This window comes from Marmota marmota, unplaced genomic scaffold, assembly GCF_001458135.2.
Source record: "Marmota marmota marmota unplaced genomic scaffold, marMar, whole genome shotgun sequence".
NCBI lineage: Eukaryota > Metazoa > Chordata > Mammalia > Rodentia > Sciuridae > Marmota > Marmota marmota.
This window is the reverse complement of record NW_025999896.1, coordinates 932,325-948,976: the sequence shown is the minus strand read 5'-3', so window position 1 is coordinate 948,976 and position 16,652 is coordinate 932,325. Positions and strand designations below refer to the sequence as shown.

Sequence of the window (16,652 nt, the reverse complement as noted above, 5' to 3'; positions counted from 1 at the left end):
ATTGGGATTTTCCCCTCCCATGTGCTCAGACTGGCGCTAAAAGTTTTGAGCTCCTCAAAAGTCCAGAGCCATCATTCTGGGCGCAGGTAGCTGCGGGGCTCTGAGGAGAACTTGGCGACCGGGCTTGGAGCGTGCTTCCCAGGTCGGTGACACGCTCCCCTGAGGTCGGGGTAAGGTCTCGATTGAGCTTGATGAGTCTTCTCTGAGTCATGGGCTCTCGACTGCTTGTATTTGCAGCTCCAGAGAATCGCGGGGTTTGGGGGGGTGGGGGCAGCGGGGCTTCACTGGGTAAGGGGAAATGGCTGGCGGGATCAACATGGAAATGCAGTGTTGGGAGGCTTGGGTGTAGATAACGGGGATGTTACTATCAGCCAGACTCAAAGCTGAACACTTGGGCACGGGGTTGGACTTTGGGGAATCTGGAGCCTTCCAAAAGCCTACTCCCTCCCCCTGGCCCCCCCATATGCCCCTATCTACCTAGAGCAGGATGCTGGGAATCTCTGAAATATGATGCACAAAGCACTAGTTTTGAGACTTTCTTGAGATGTTGGAGCCCATGACATCCTAGAAGAACCTCGGGTTCCATTCCAAAATTAATTGGGGTGATCGGGAAACCCAAGCCGCTAAGGTCCCCAACTTCCGGACCTTTGTCCTTTCTGAAGTGATCTCTCCAGTGAGCGCCCGGCTCCGTTAGCTGAAGAAAATCCAATTAAAGACTATCAGCTATAGATGTGGGAAGTGCTAAATGAAAGGTTAGCCCGCGAGACGGGGCAGGATCCTGCAGGTCTGAGAGGCCGGGCAGCCCCGTTATTGTTTGGCTCTACATTTACATTTCTGCTACTTGCAGCACCATTTCCGGTTTCTCTTTGTCGGAAGAGCTCACTGTTGTCCCAGTAAGAGGGAAGTAGAAAGAAAGAAAATTTATTTTACGCGGGTTCCTATTTCTTGCGGAGGGAAACTGTTCTACCCCTCTTCCATTCTTTCTCTGAACTACTTTTTATTGCTTTTGCAAAGGACCGGGTGTTTGTTTTGATACAAACCTCAGGCCCTCCCCCTCTTTGAATGGTGTACTCCACCCCCCGGTCGTCGACAATCTAGAAGGACGCTACCATTGCGTAGAAAGACGTGGGGGGAGGTGTGTGTAGAAGGCAAAGCCTGGGTTTTTTTGGAAATAGGTACCTTCAGGAATCAGCTTTTGAAAGAGTGCAATGATAGGGCGTTTGTTTCGGAAACACGATTTATCCAGCATCCGGTTTTGGGCTGAGCCATTCCAATTCTGGACGCAGACCGAACGTCGTGAAAGCGGAAGGGGAGGGCTTGCGGAGAGACACCCCGAGGTCCTAAGTGCAGTCCTAGTCCAAGCCAGTTCTTCCCAGTGGGAGGTAGCGGAACACTTCCAAATCCCATGCAAATCAATTTCTCTTATATGCATAATTTGGGGCTGGTCGTTTCTTTCACTAGTTACCGCCCACTTTATGTATATAGATCTAAAGCTTCGGCTTTTGGTAGCGGGGGTGAAGGAGGGAATGCATGCTGTGGAACGTTGAAGGGGGGAGGTGCGCTGCAGCAAGGGTTGTCTTGTTATGCAGATAAAGTCTCCCAGGTAACTGCCTTGTGGCAATCTCTGGCTGAACTGAGTGTCGGAATCCCAGTCTCTTCTTAATATGAAAAGATCTTTCCAAGACCAAAACGGGGATGTCTCAGAGCAATGCCTGTGCCTGCTTCTGCTGTTTACTAATGTATATGTGTGTGTGATATATTTTTTGAAAGCCACAGTTTTCAGAACTAGCCCTGTGTCTGCAGAGGTGTGCAGTTTCTCTGAATAATTTAGTACAGTAATCCCAAGATATCCACACTAGGTGGGGGAGGGGGTTGATTCCAGGATGCTCGAATTCCTTACAGAAAAGGGCATAGTATATTTCCTTTAACTTATGCATATTCTCACATGTGCTTTAAATTATCTCTAGACTACTTATAATATTTAAAACAATGTAAATGCTATTTAAATAGTTGTTATACTGAATTGTTGAGAAGAAAAAAGATCTGTACATGTTCAGTAGAGGCAGCAGCAACAACTTTTTAAAATAGAAGATGTGCAAAATTGTAGCAAATCAAACCTGGTTATGTGTAAAAAGAATAAATATATTCTAACCTAGAGTGGTTTATCCCAGAATCGAAATGTTACTTTGCCATTCAAAAATTAATCTGTAAATTACCAGTTAACAGGATTAAAATTCTATAATGATTTCAACAGATGCAGAAAAAGCAGTTGACAATATTCAAAAGTTATTCATGATTTTAAACAAACCTCAGAGCGAACTAATGAGGGAAAATTTTCTTGGTTTGGTTAAAAAGGCATCTACAATTGAGTATTAAGATACTCAATGGTAGAAAACTGAATGTTTTTCATCTTAAGATCAAGAACTAGGGCTGGGGCTCAGTGGTAAAAGTGCTTGCCTACCACGTTTGAGGAACTTGGTTCTATCCTAAGCACCACATAAAAAATAAATTAATAAAATAAAGGTATTTTAAAAGATAAGGAATTAGAAAAGGATTTTATTTTCATGACTTCAGCATTGTACTGGAGGTCCTAATCAGGCAAGAAAAAGAAATAATGATTAGAAAAAGAGTCTTTTTATTTACAGCCTGTGTGATTATTTATATAAAAAGTCATAAATGGAAAATTCGAAAAATCAACCAGAACAAAGAAGTAAATACTGCAGAGTATTTACTTTTTTTTTTAAGACAGAGAGAGAGAATTTTTTATTATTATTATTTTTTTTAGTTTTCGGCGGATACAACATCCCTGTTTGTATGTGGTGCTGAGGCTCGACCCGGGGGGGCTACCGCTTGAGCCACATCCCCAGCCCCCAGAGTATTTACTTCTAAAAACAGTAGCCTTGGGCTGGGGCTAGGGCTCAGAGGTAGAGTGCTAGGCACTGGGTTCCATCCTCATTACCACATAAAAATAAATCAATAAAATAAAAGTATTGTATCCAACTACAACTAAAAAATATATATATATTTAAAAAAAAAAAACAGTAGCCTTCATAGTAGCATCCAAAACAGTGTCATGCTCAGGGATAAATTTAGCAAAATGGATAAAAGCTCTGCATTGAAAACTATAAAATATCACTTAGAGAATTGAAGAATGATTTAAATAATGGAGAGATTTCTATTGATGGATTAGAAGATGTAGTGATGAATCCCAATAAAAATCTTCGTAGTCTTGTTTGTACAAATTGACAAGCTGGTTCCAAATTGAAAAAAAAAAATAGTACAGAGTTGGAGGTCTTCTTATTTTTATTTATTTATTTATTTATTTATTTTGAGATGCTGGGGATTGAACCTTGGACCTCCTGTGAGCTACATCCTCAGCCCCCAAACTGGAGGTGTTTAACTATCTGACTTCAAGATTACAGTAAAGCTACATCAGGACTAAAGAACCAGTGAGCAGAATAGAGTCCAGAGAAAAATATATATAAATGTGGCCATATGATCTTCTACAAGGATGCTACTCCTAAAATAAAAGGAAAGTCTGCAGCAAATTATAATGGACCAATTGGGGGCAGTCAACTCATAGTTTATGTAAGATTCAGAATTGACTATAGAGTTGTATAATTGATCTAAACATAAAACCATGATGCATGCCTATAAGGCTGAAGCAGGAAGATCTGAAGTTTAAGGCCAATCTGAGTAACTTAGTGAGACCCTATCTCAGAATTTAAAAAGGCGGGGGCTGGGGATATGGCTCGGTGGTAAAGTGCTTGCCTAGTACGTGTGAGACCCTGGGTTCGATCCTCAGCACCACATAAAAATAAATAAAATAAAGGTATTGTGTGCAACTACAACTAAAAAAATAAAGTTTAAAAAAAAAAATGCTGGGGATGTAGCTCAGTGGTAGAGCACCCCCTGGGTACAACGGCTACAATTGGTAATACAAAAATAAATAAATAAAAATAAAATAAATAAGTGCATACATACACACACATACACCACTCTGAAACTTACTTTCAGAAGAAAACCTGGACCCAATTCTTTTATATATTTATTTATTTTTTAGTTGGACACAATATCTTTATTTATTTTTATGTTGTGCCGAGGATCGAACCCAGGGCTTTTGCATGTGTTAGGCGGAGTGGCTAAGAATATAGGTGAGATAATAAAGGGAGCATATGGATTATTCATGAAACTGGGTGATAGATACATGAGGGTACGTTCTTTTTCCTTTTTGTAATGTGTTTGAATTTTTCCATAAGAAGTTTTTTCCTGTTTTTGTTTTTGTGGGCTACTAGGAATCAAATTCAGGGCCTTGGGCCTATCTGGCAAGCACTCTGCCACTGAGATATATCACCAACCCCAAAAGATATCCTTTTTTTTTTTTTTTAATTTATTTTTCACTTTTCGGTGGATACAACATCTTTGTTTTATTTTTATGTGGTGCTGAGGATCGAACCCAGCGCCCCGCGCATGCCCGGCGAGCGCGTTACCGCTTGAGCCACATCCCCAACCCCTGAAAGATATTCTTATACCAGACTTGGTGAAACCTTAGGAAAACATTGGGCACAGTGGCGCATACCTGTAACCACAGCAGCTCAAGAGGCTGAGGCAGAAGATTGCAAGTTTAAGGCCAGCCTAAGCAACTTAGTAAGTCCCCTAAGTATTTAGGAAGAATTTGTTTTAAAAAATAAAAAGGGCTGGGGTGTTGCTTAGTGGTAAAGTGCCCCTGGATTCAATCCCCAATACCAAACAAAAAAAGAAAAAGCAAGCAAGCAAACTTAGGAAAATATTATTCAGTTTTTGAGACGTCCCAGATTCACATCCCTGGTTCTGCCCTATAGCTTTAAAAACCTTGGTAAATGACTTAATACTTTATACTTTATACTTAATACTTGGTAAATGACTTAATACTCTCAGTTCCTTCATCTGTTGTTGAAACCTACCTTGCTTGCTTTTAGAGGGAGGCCTGTAAGTCTATAGGGCCTACAGCAGCTGATACTGTTAAGACTTATAATGGTCCCTGCGCCTCCTTGGGGTCTCAGATGAGCTTACTGCCTTCCCACCCCGCATTTCCTTAAACACTGACCCCATCACAACCATTTGGTAGGTCCAGTTCAGCTTGACACGTTCATATCATGGCCTCCACCATGTAGGCTTAGGACCTGACTTCCTTCACCAGACTCTGAAGCACAAGAAGTAAAATCAAGAATCAATAAATGGGATGGACTCAAACTAAAAAGCTTCTCAACAAAAGGAAGCAATCAGTAATATGAAGAGAGAGCCAACAGAATGGGAGAAAACCTTTACCACATGTACCTCAGAGAGAGCACTAATCTCCAGAAGAACTCCAAAAACTGAACACACATACACACACACACACAAAAAAAAAATAAATAAAATAAAATTTTTTTTAAAAAAGCAATCCAATCAGTAAATGGGCTAAGGAGCTGAACAGACATTTCACAGAAGAAATAAAATCAATCAACAAAGAAAAAGTGTTCATCATCAGCAATTGGAGAAATGCAAATCAAAACTACTCTTAAGATTTCATCTCACTCCAGTCCAAACAGCAATTATCAAGAGTATGAGCAACAGTGTTGGTGAGGATGTAGGGGAAAGGGTACACTCATACCTTGCTGGTGAGACTGCAAATTAGTGCAAGCACTATGGAAAGCAGTATAGATATTCCTCAAAAAACTTGGAATGGAAATACTATTTGACCCAGCCACCCCACTCCTTAGTTTATACTGAAAGGACTTAAGATTAGAATATTACAGTGACACAGCCATATCAATGTTTATAGCAACTCAATTCATAATAGCTAAGCTATAGAAAAAAACCTAGATGACCTTCAAGAGGTGAATGGATAAAGAAAATGTAGTACATATACACAATGGAATATTGTACTCAGCCTTAAAGAAGAATGAAATTATGGCATTTGCAGGTAAATGGTTGGAGCTCGAGAATATCATGCTAAATGAAATAAGCCAAATCCAAAACACCAAAGGCTGAATGTTTTCTCTGATAAGTGGCTGCTGATCCCTAATGAGGGGGGGAGATTGTACAGAGGGGAGGGGAGGGGAGGCGGGTATGAGGATGGGAAGGACAGTAGAATGAAATGGACATTGTTACCCTATATATATGTATGATTACATTACTGGTGTGACTGCACCATGTTCAGCCAGAGGAAGGAGAAGTTGTGCTCCATTTGTGTACAATGTGTCAAAATGCATTCTACTGTCACCAATTGGAACAAATTAAAAAATAATAATAATAACAACCTGAGTGTTAGAGACAAGGAGACTTCCTATGTCTGTGAGGCTGTTTTCCTCCAAGGAGTCAAATACCTTGAGCCACCATCCCAGGAAGGCCCCACTTCCCACCCCTTGTTTACTGAACAGCATTCCCTAAGAAAGTGAACTTGCATTAGCAGGGTGGGAACAGTACCACAAAAGTTGCACTAGGGCTGAGGCTGTAGCTCAGTGGTAGAGCACTTACCTAGCATGTGTGAGGCACTGGGTTTGATTCTCAGCACCACATATGAATAAAAAATAAAGGTCCATTGATACCTAAAATACATATACATATACATATATATATATATATTTTTTTTTTTTTTTTAAAGCTGCACTTGGGCTGGGGTTGTGGCTCAGTGGTAGAGTGCTCACCTAGCATGTTCGAGGCCCTGGGTTCAATCCTCAGCACCACATAAAAATAAACAAAATAAAGGTATTTTGAAAACTCAATTACTTAAAAAAAAAAAAAAAAGCTGCACTAACTCACAAAGTTCTCTCTAAAATAATTAGAACAGGGCTGGAGTTGTGGCTCACTGATAGAAAGCTTGCCCAGCAAAAGTGAAGCACTGGCTTCCATCCCTAGACCCACATTAAAAAAAAATAAAAAAAAACTAAATAAACAAAGATGTTTGCTGCCCCTGTCCAGCAAGCGCAACTGAACCAAAGTCATTCATGTGAATTTAGGTGACACACAAAAAGACCACACAGACACAGGATACCTTTTTCTATGAGCTTCAGGATAGCTTCCCCCCCTCCCAGCCTCAGGCTCCCACAAGGGGGCAAGAGAAAGTCAGGAGGGGCTGGGGGGAGGGGGGAACACATGTTCTGGAGTTGGCTTCTTTGCTGTTTCTTAGAACATTCTATCCCCAAAAAAGGGGGACAAGGGGTAGGATTACAAAGGAACAGGTGAGTGTAACTCAACCCCACCGGATAATGCCTGCTCCAGGAACCACACCTCATTATCCCAGCAGAGGTAAAGGTCAAGTTATTGAAGGGCACAATAATTGTTCAGTATCTCTTGCTCAGGACTTAAGGCCATGTATTTCCAGAGCAGCTCCCAACAGATATTGTGTCCATCTACAATTGAAAATATTAAAAATAACAATAATAATTAGAACAAATATAAGAGGACAGTTATATTAACAGCTAACTGTTGTTGAGCTCTTATGATATGCCAAATACTCTGCTTTGTTTTATTTATTTTTTCATGATGCTGGGGATTCTACCACTGAGCTATATATTCCAACTCCTTTTCTCAGCTCTTTATAAAATGATGATGAATTAAAGTACTATTTTAATAATTAGGTACGTGTTTCAGATCATAGGACACTAAAGCACAGAAAGGTTAAATAACCTCCCAAAGTTAAACAGCTGCTAGGTAGTGAGCCTGGGATGCAGGCCGAGCCTGCCTACCTCCAGGGATTGCATGCTCGACTGTTATCTGTTCATGTTTCCCCAGATCCTAGCTGATTTGGCACTAAGACATAAGAATGAGTAAAACTTGATTCTTCCCTTCATGGGAACCAGATAACAACTATTTTGATTCACTGCTTTTAAAATCAAATAACAAACCTGAATTCTTTGGGATAAAAAGGGGTGCTAGGGATTGAAGGCACATCCTTGAGCATGCCAGGTAAGTGCTTTATCACTAACCTTCATCCCCAGCCTAAAACTCAATTCTTATAAAGTGAAGCAGCCAGAAGAATCCAATTGAGATAGGGTACACTATCAAACACAGGGCTTTGGACTTCTGAGCCTCCTCCCCTAAGACTCTTGTTTTGATCATTGATCTATAGGACACCCTGGGCCACCTCCATCTCTTTCTTTCCTCCCTGCTCCTGCTCAGCCCTACTCCAAATTGAGGGGCTGTGGTATCTGACCCTTTGCCAACCTCTCACTGAGAGGACTTTTTTCAGCTAAAATGTGCCTTAACCATTTACAGAAGAGAGCTTTTTACAGAAAAGTCTGATGATAGTAAGCATCTTATTCACAAAATTTTTAAAAAATATGTTTATTTTTTAGTTGTAGTTGGACACAGTGTCTTTATTTTATTTTTATGTGGTGCTGAGGATCAAACCCAGGGCCCCGCCCGTGCTAGGCAAGCACTCTATCACTGAGCCACAACCCCAGCCTCTTATTCATAAATGTTTGAGTGGTCATTTTTGATAAAAGCTCATTCATTTAACCTCTTCACTTGTTGAGTGGCAAGTGTGGTTATCAGGACGGATAAGATAAACAGTGTGAAAGGATTTTGCAAACTCTAGGTACATAAGAAAGAAAACCCTCTATCAACATAAAGGTGGAAGTAAATGTTAAGGAAGATTAGGGAAAAGCCTGCCATTAATGCCACTGCTTGTTTGTGGGGCATTTATCAGTTCAAGGCACAAAGAAAAGTACAGTGAGCATTTTTGGTGAGTATCTCTTTTAGCAAAGCTCAAGAGAGATTTGGTATCAAGAAAGATAGCCTGGGGCTGGGATTGTAACTTAGTGGTAGAGTGCTTGCCTAGCATGTGTGTGGCACTGGGTTCTCAGCACCACAAATACATAAAGGTCCGTCAATAACTAATAAAATATTTTAGAAAAAGGCCAGGCACATGCCTGAAATCCCAGCAGCTCGGGAGACTGAGACAGGATGGTCGCAAGTTCAAAGCCAGCCTCAGTAATGGCAAGGCACTAAGCAATGCAGTGAGACCCTGTCTCTAAATAAAATACAAAATAGGGCTGGGGATGTGGCTTAGTGGCCAAGTGCCCCTGAGTTCAATTCCTGGTACCAAAAGAATAAGAAAAGAAAGATAGCCTGGTGCCAGGCATGGTAACGCACATCTGTAAGCCTAGCAACTTATCTCAAAATAAAAAGAACTGGGGGTGTAGCTCAGTGATAGAGCTCCCCTAGGTTCAATCAATCCTCAATACCACAAAAATAAATAATAAATAAAACACTTCCCTGCCCTAAAGGTGATTATACTCTACTAAAGTAAACAGATGAAATAAATAAGGAAGAAGCATCAAACATTAAAATAAGGTGGCTTGGTGGAGTTGAGCTGGCTGGCTATGATTGAGTGGTCTGTGGAAACATCCCTGAGGAAGTGAGACAAATTGAGGTCTCAGTGGGAAGGAACCAACCACACAGCCAAAGGGGGACTAGAGTTGGAAATGAGTATTGTAGGGGGAACCACTAATTGATTGAGCAGAGAAGGACATTCAAGCTAGTTAGAGCCCCCAGGAAAGGAAAGGGGAAGGAATCCTTGGTAGTTGTTGACTCAAAGTGGTAGAGAGGGGTGAGGAGGGGGGTCTCCAGAATGGGCAAGAGGAGAGATGATCATTCTTCAGGATTTGTAAAGGCGATCCCAGAAATGGAGCTATGTGGAGGTTGGTGAGGTGCCCTTCCCCACAGGGAGGGAGTGGACTAGAGTGCAAATTTTGGAAGGCTTGTAGATGTAATGGATGGTTAGAGGCCCCTCTTGGGTTATCTTTTCTGAAGAATTGTGTGACCGAAAAGCTGGCTGCAAGGAATGGTCAGGAGCAGCCTGAGAGAAAAGCAGAAGGAGCCCATCTGTTCCTGCTCCCCAGGAAGTCAGACTGTATCCCCTCCCATAGCAGGTTCTCAGGCCCCATTGCCTAGGGTTGGATGTGTCTTATGCTGATTCTCACTTTTCCCCTCATAGAGGCCAGACTGCATCCTGAACGCTGCTATGGAGGAGCCGCAGTCGGATCTCAGCATCGAGCCTCCTCTGAGTCAGGAAACATTTTCAGACTTATGGAACCTGTGAGTAGATGATTTTTTTCCCCCCGCTTATTTATTTATTTGTTTGTTTGTTTGTTTGTTTATGGTACCAGGCATTGAACCAGAGATACTTAACCACTGAGCCACATCCCCTGCCCTTTGTTGTATTTTATTTAGAGACAGGGTCTCACTGATTTGTTTAGGGCTAAAATGCTGAGGCTAGCTTTGAACTCTCCATCCTCCTGCCTCCGCCTCCCAAGCCACTGGGATTACACGCATTCCCCACCATGCCCAGACTGAGTAGATCCCATGGGAAGGGCAGGCCTGCTGCCCAGTCCCCCACAGATTAACCATCTCCGCCTGCCTTCCCCAACCCAGTCCCCAGCCCCCTAGCAGAGACCTATGGGAAGCAAAAATCAATAGTGCTGACTTTCTGCTCTTATCTTTCAGACTTCCTGAAAACAACGTTCTGGTAAGGACTGGAGCTGGAGGGACTAAGGACTTGGTGGGCTAGTGGACTGGGAACCCAGCCTTAAGACTCCTCTTTTGTCCATCCACAGTCTCCTGTATTGTCCCCTCCTATGGATGATTTGCTGCTATCTTCAGAAGACGTTGAAAACTGGTTTGACAAAGGCCCAGATGAAGCCCTTCAAATGTCAGCAGCTCCTGCACCAAAGGCCCCCACACCAGCGGCCTCTACACTGGCAGCCCCTTCACCAGCCACCTCTTGGCCCCTATCATCATCGGTCCCTTCTCAAAACACCTACCCTGGCGTCTATGGTTTCCGTCTAGGCTTCCTTCATTCCGGGACAGCCAAATCAGTCACGTGCACGGTCAGTGGCTCTGGGGAACAGGCTTTCATATGACCTTTCAATGCCTAGTCATATTCCCCTATGTGTTTTTGTTTTGTTGTTGTTGTTTTGGTCTGGAGCTTGAAGATACCTCTTTAGCCTCTGACTTCTTAGACATTATTTACATTTTACCCATTTAGTCTGTGGACTTTGACCTCTGTCCCAAAGTTGAATTTTCTACTAGAGAGACTGAATCCAGAAGGTCCCTTGAACCCAGGAGTTCAAAGCCAGCCTTTGCAACACCATGAAACCCTGTCTTAAACAAAAAGCCAGGAATGTCATATACCTGTAAATCCAGCAACTTGGAGGCTGAGGCAGGAAGATGGCATGCTCAAGGCCAGCCTTAGCAACTTAGCAAGACCCTGTCTCAAAGAAATAAAAAGTATTGGGAATATAGCTCAGTAATAAAGGGCCTCTGGTTTCGGTCCCTATTGCAAAAAAAAAAAAAATAGAGAAAATAAACTCCCTATATGTAGACCCTAACTCCATTATCTCTAGCTGCCCTCCCCTGTGGTTCCTGACATCTAATAGGTGCCCAAGCAGTGCTTGTTCATTAAATCTCCTTTTTCCCTTGTCTCATTTGTTGGCTTGTCCCCACCCTTCAACTCTTCTCCTTTCTTCTACAGTATTCCCCTTCTCTCAACAAGCTATTCTGCCAGCTGGCAAAAACCTGCCCTGTGCAGCTATGGGTTGACTCAACACCCCCACCTGGCACCCGCGTCCGCGCCATGGCCATCTATAAGAAGTCACAGCACATGACAGAAGTTGTGAGGCGCTGTCCCCATCACGAACGCTGCTCTGATAGTGATGGTTAGTGATCAGGGGCTTAAGATGGATCCAGCTGTCTGCCCAGGGTCCCCAAGCCTCTAATGTGTCCCTAATTGCTCTTAGGCCTGGCCCCTCCTCAGCATCTCATCCGAGTGGAAGGAAATTTGCGTGCAGAATATTTGGATGACAGAAACACTTTTCGACACAGTGTAGTGGTGCCCTATGAACCTCCTGAGGTTTGCTTTGGCAGCTGGGGTCTCTGGGAGGAGGGGACTGAAGGGATTGTCATTGGCTATTCAGGGGGAAGTAGGGAACTTTGTCTTGCGTTTTGTTTTTTTGTTTAAGTACTGGGGATAGAACTCAGGGCCTCACATATGTTAGGCCAGTGTTCTACCACTGAGCCACACTCCCAGCCTGCCTGCTTCTTATTCAGTGTCTTCCCAACCTTGGGAAATTTGCAGGGGGAAAAGGGTTACCCCTATTTCCTTAAGTGAAGAAACGGAAGCTTCTAGAGGCTGCAGGCCTCCCTGCCTGTCACAGATCTTGTTCTTCCCAGGTCGGCTCTGAGTGCACCACCATCCACTACAACTACATGTGCAACAGCTCTTGCATGGGAGGCATGAACCGACGGCCCATCCTCACCATTATCACGTTGGAAGACTCTAGGTAGAGATCCGCATGCCACCCTTCACACTGGCGTGCTCCTTTCCAACCTCTGCCAGTCCCTGTCCCCACCCCCTACCACACTGTCACTCATTGTTAACTCTCACCCTTCCTCCACAAGTAGGACCTCCTCTGCTGTTTTCTCTCACCTTCCTATTCTCTGGTTTGGGGATCTATCTTACCATTGGCTTCTCCTTAGTGTCCCTGGAGCAGGAGCTTAGGCTCCAGAGGGGGAAAATGCAATTAGGAGTAGGTGGGGCCTGGTTTACAGACAGGGCAAGTAGGACCCAGTTTTCTTACTTCCACCTACTTCTCTCGTCCTGTACAGTGGTAACCTGCTGGGACGGAACAGCTTCGAGGTACGCGTGTGTGCTTGTCCTGGGAGAGACCGCCGCACCGAGGAGGAAAATTTCCGCAAAAGAGGAGAGCCTTGCCCTGAGCCACCACCAGGGAGTACTAAGCGAGGTAAGTAGGCAGGACAAAAAGAGGTGGACGGAGAAGAGAGGGTGTAGTTCTGCCCAAAATTCACTCTTTTCTCACCTTTTCCCCAGCACTACCCAATGGCACCAGCTCCTCTCCCCAGCCAAAGAAGAAACCACTGGATGGAGAATATTTCACCCTTAAGGTACCAAGTCTGAGAGAAACACATAGTCTCTTGCACGTACTAATTGGAATTGAAGAAAAGATGTACTATTTCCTCTGTTCATATCCTAGACTCTTAGAGTAAGTTATTATCAGATTGCAAATTTTCAGCCTAGCACTTTTGGCTGCTTTGCCTGCAATTAGGGCATTTGTCATCAGAGGATAGTGCTGCCTCAGACAGTGACCCTTGGTTGTACCCAAAATGAGAATACTTGTACTATAGTATAGTGCTTCTCCACTTATGATGGAATCGCCTCCCAGTAAGCCCATTGTAAGCTGAAAACATTAACAAATCAAAAGAGCATTTGGGCTGGGGTTGTGGCTGGATTGTAGAGTGCTTGCCTAGCATGTGTGGAACCCTGGGTTCAATCCCCAACACTGCATTTAATCCACCTACCCACCTAACTTATCATACATCACAGGTGAGCAATACAGTATACAGTACAATATCATGGTCATGGTCATGTGTCTGACAGACCTGCAGCTTACTGCCACTGCCCCATATTGACAAAGAGTATCATATTACATAATGCTAGTCTGTAAAAGACCCAAAATTGATATCCACTTTCTACTATCACTTTTGCACCATTGTAAAATAAAAAACCACTGTAAGTTCAGGACCATCTGTATTAATAAGGATCATCTTTCAAAAGGAAAATTGTGGGGCTAGGGATGTGGCTCAAGCGGTAGCGCGCTTGCCTGGTATGTGTGCGGCCCAGGTTCAATCCTCAGCACCACATACAAACAAAGATGTTGTATCCGCTGAAAACTTTTAAAAATAAATAAATAAATAAATATTAAAAATTTTTTTAAAAGGGAAAATTGTTGGGCTCAGGGTATAGCTCAGTGGTAAAGCACTTGCCTAATATGTTTGAGACCCTGGGTTCCATCTCCAGCCCTATAAAAAAGGGGAAAAAATTTGTTTCAAGACAGACATGGTGGTGTATGCCTGTAATCCCAGTGGTTTGAGATGCTAAGGCAGGAAGACAGCAAGTTTGAGACCAACCTCAGTAACTTAGTGAGACCCTGTCTCAATAAAAAATGAAAAGGGGACTGGGGATGCAGCTCAGTGGTAAAGTATCCCTGGGTTCAGTCCCTTGTACCAAAAAAAAAAAAAAAACATGAGCCAGGGACTTGGGACACTGAAGTAGGAGGGTTATAAGCTCAAGTCCAACCTTGTAATCTAGTAAGATCCTTTCTCAATAAAATTTGAAAAAAGGGGCTGGGGACTAGCTAAAGTCTTAGAGTGCCCCTGGATTCAATCCCTAGTAGTATGCCTCCCTCCAAAAAAGAAGACAGCTAGAAAATGGTTCTGTGACTTTGCCCAACTTTCTCCATCCCCCTTTACCCCTGCTGCAGATCCGTGGCCGTGCACGCTTTGAGATGTTCCAAGAGTTGAATGAGGCCCTGGAGCTCAAGGATGCCCAGGCTGAAAAGGAGCCAGGGGAGAGCAGACCTCATCCCAGGTGAGTGACTGTGACTGGGCCCTGCCCCCTCCCTACTAGATGGGAAAACCATAGGACTCCATTCCAATTCTGCCTCCATGATAAAAGATAGTAGATCCCATCCCACTGGTCCTGTCCCTTCTCAGTGTTCCTTAGTGTTCCTCCTGTTATATCATACAACCATCTCCCTGTCTCTGGCTCCGCTAACCTAGCGATGAGCATGGATGTTTCTTTGCCATCTTGGCAAATCCTAACTCAGAGCTGAGGGGTTGAGGGATGGGGAGCCTAGTAATTTTATGAAACTGATGGGCAGAACCAGTTGGGGGTCACTCAACCCTGCCAAGTGCTAGCAGGTACTCTGTGATCTTGTTACTCGCCCTTCTCATGCTGTTTACTCGTGGTGTAGGGGAAAATGAAGGGATTGATACACACAGGTGCCCCCCAAGTGCTCAGTAAACATATCTGCCCGTGGTGTGACCATCTTAATTTAAATTCCCCTTGTGCCAGCCTTACGTCATCTTTCCTCACCCCCTTTTCTGTTTTCCCTACAGCTACCTGAAGTCCAAGAAGGGGCAGTCTACCTCCCGTCATAAAAAAATAATATTCAAGAGAGAGGGGCCTGATTCAGACTGACATCCTCTGACTCTTGTCTCCCACCCCCCACCCCTGCCCTCCTTCCCTAGCATTTTGGAACTTGGGTGCTTGAATCCCTGCTTAGTATAGGTGTGCCTCAGAAATGCCTAGGAATTCTGCCATTTGTCTTGTCTATAGAGTTTCACTCAAGTCAGCCTGCACTGGTGTTTTGGGGAGAGGTGAGAGCTAAGACATACTGGCTTAGCTTTAACTGTGAAGAGTGGGAGATGGAAGAAAATGTTCTTGCATGTAAGGGTTAACCTACAACCAGCCATCCGATGGGTTGGAAGCCCTTCTTCAACCATGCTGACCAGAAAAGCTATCTTCAAGTTGTTTAATTTCTCCTAACTTCAATACCCACATCTATAAAACGTTGATCATCGTACCTACCTCACGGGGTTTGTTGTGAGGGTTAATGAAATAACGTATGTCTGGCTTTGAACTGCCTTGTATTAGGAGGTGGCTGGGACTTGGCCCCCTTGTGGTTGTTGGTTTCCTGCCCCTGTTAGGGCGATGTGTTGATGGTTTCCAAGATTGAGCAGCTGGTTAAAGGGAAGGAGTTGCCAAGTCTCTGCCGGCCGGCCAAATCCTGTCCAACCTCTTGTTGAACCTTGGCACATGAAATGAAATCTCATCCCATCCCACAGCCTGGAGGATTCCATCTCAGGCTTATATAGGATCTGTGTCCACCAAGATCTATTTTACTTCCCCCATATGCTCAGGGTCAGGTTTTTGTAGTTTTGGGGGGTTTTTTAATTTTTTTTATTTTTTTATTTGTTTGTTGGCACCCTGCAAGACAAATCTGCCTTTGTCACCCCATACCCTTTCTCTCATTTTATATCCCCTTTTTATATCGATTTCTTGTTTTACAATAAAACTTTGCTACCACATGTGTGTTTGGTGGATGGGTGTCCACACAGGCTGCCTGGGCCCCCAGGTGCAGGGATGAGTAAGGAGGTCAAGTTGGGAGATAGCCCCCTGGGTCTCCAGGATGGGTGGGCTGAGGAGGGGGGGCGCAGCGCTTAGGCTCCAGGAGGGGAACAAAGGCTGGGGACTGGGTCAGTCTGTGGGCTGCATGACAACAAGGGAGAGGGGTGACTCCATTCATAACTTGGGAACCAACTGTCCCTCCTCCCCTCCTGCCAGGGCTGGCACAAAGTTCTCACCCGCCCCTGCTTCTAGGGTTGGGCTGCTGTCTCCTCGGCAGCCTCTCACCAAGGATTATAGGATTTAAATGTCTGATTTAGCAAGCCTAAGCCTCCCGGGTAGCCATCTGCTCTACAGAAAAGGGGCAGGGTACCTGGGTCCCCAAGGGGAAGGGAGTGGGTGCTACTGGATGAATAGAAAGACCAGTGGAGGCCTGTCATGGGGTCCCAGGGAACTGGGGGCAGCTAAGGTAAGAGTTGGGGCTTTCCCAGCATCCTCTCATCCTGGGCCTGGTGCCAGGCAGTTGAATGAATTGAAGCTTTACACTCTGCCAGGAAAACCTTTGAAAGGGCTTCTTGGGCTAGGGAGGACAGTCAGGGTTGGGGAGCCCAGCATCTCCTGCCTGCCCTGTTGCTTAGTGCTGCTGACTCCTAAGGGGGGGGTGCTGGGGGCCAGGCTTTCCCCATTGGAGGCTGTGTCTTGA

The 16,652-nt window shown here is 44.2% G+C and overlaps 1 protein-coding gene across 2 annotated transcripts; it reads left to right on the top strand.

The window, feature by feature from the left end:
* Nucleotides 1-11: 11 nt before the first annotated feature.
* On the top strand, nt 12-15,912 carry Tp53 (tumor protein p53). 2 transcript variants are annotated; one of them, XM_015504433.2, is made up of 11 exons: nt 12-142; nt 9,962-10,062; nt 10,471-10,492; nt 10,581-10,853; nt 11,498-11,681; nt 11,763-11,875; nt 12,196-12,305; nt 12,631-12,767; nt 12,854-12,927; nt 14,304-14,410; nt 14,941-15,912. In XM_015504433.2, exons 2-11 carry the CDS (start codon nt 9,989-9,991, stop codon nt 15,020-15,022), a joined length of 1,176 nt encoding a protein of 391 aa, XP_015359919.1. In that variant the 5' UTR covers nt 12-142; nt 9,962-9,988; the 3' UTR covers nt 15,023-15,912. The 2 variants fall into 2 exon arrangements, with proteins under 2 accessions (XP_015359919.1, XP_015359920.1); XM_015504434.2 differs by having other exon boundaries at nt 41-170.
* The last annotated feature ends 740 nt before the right edge of the window (nt 15,913-16,652 follow it).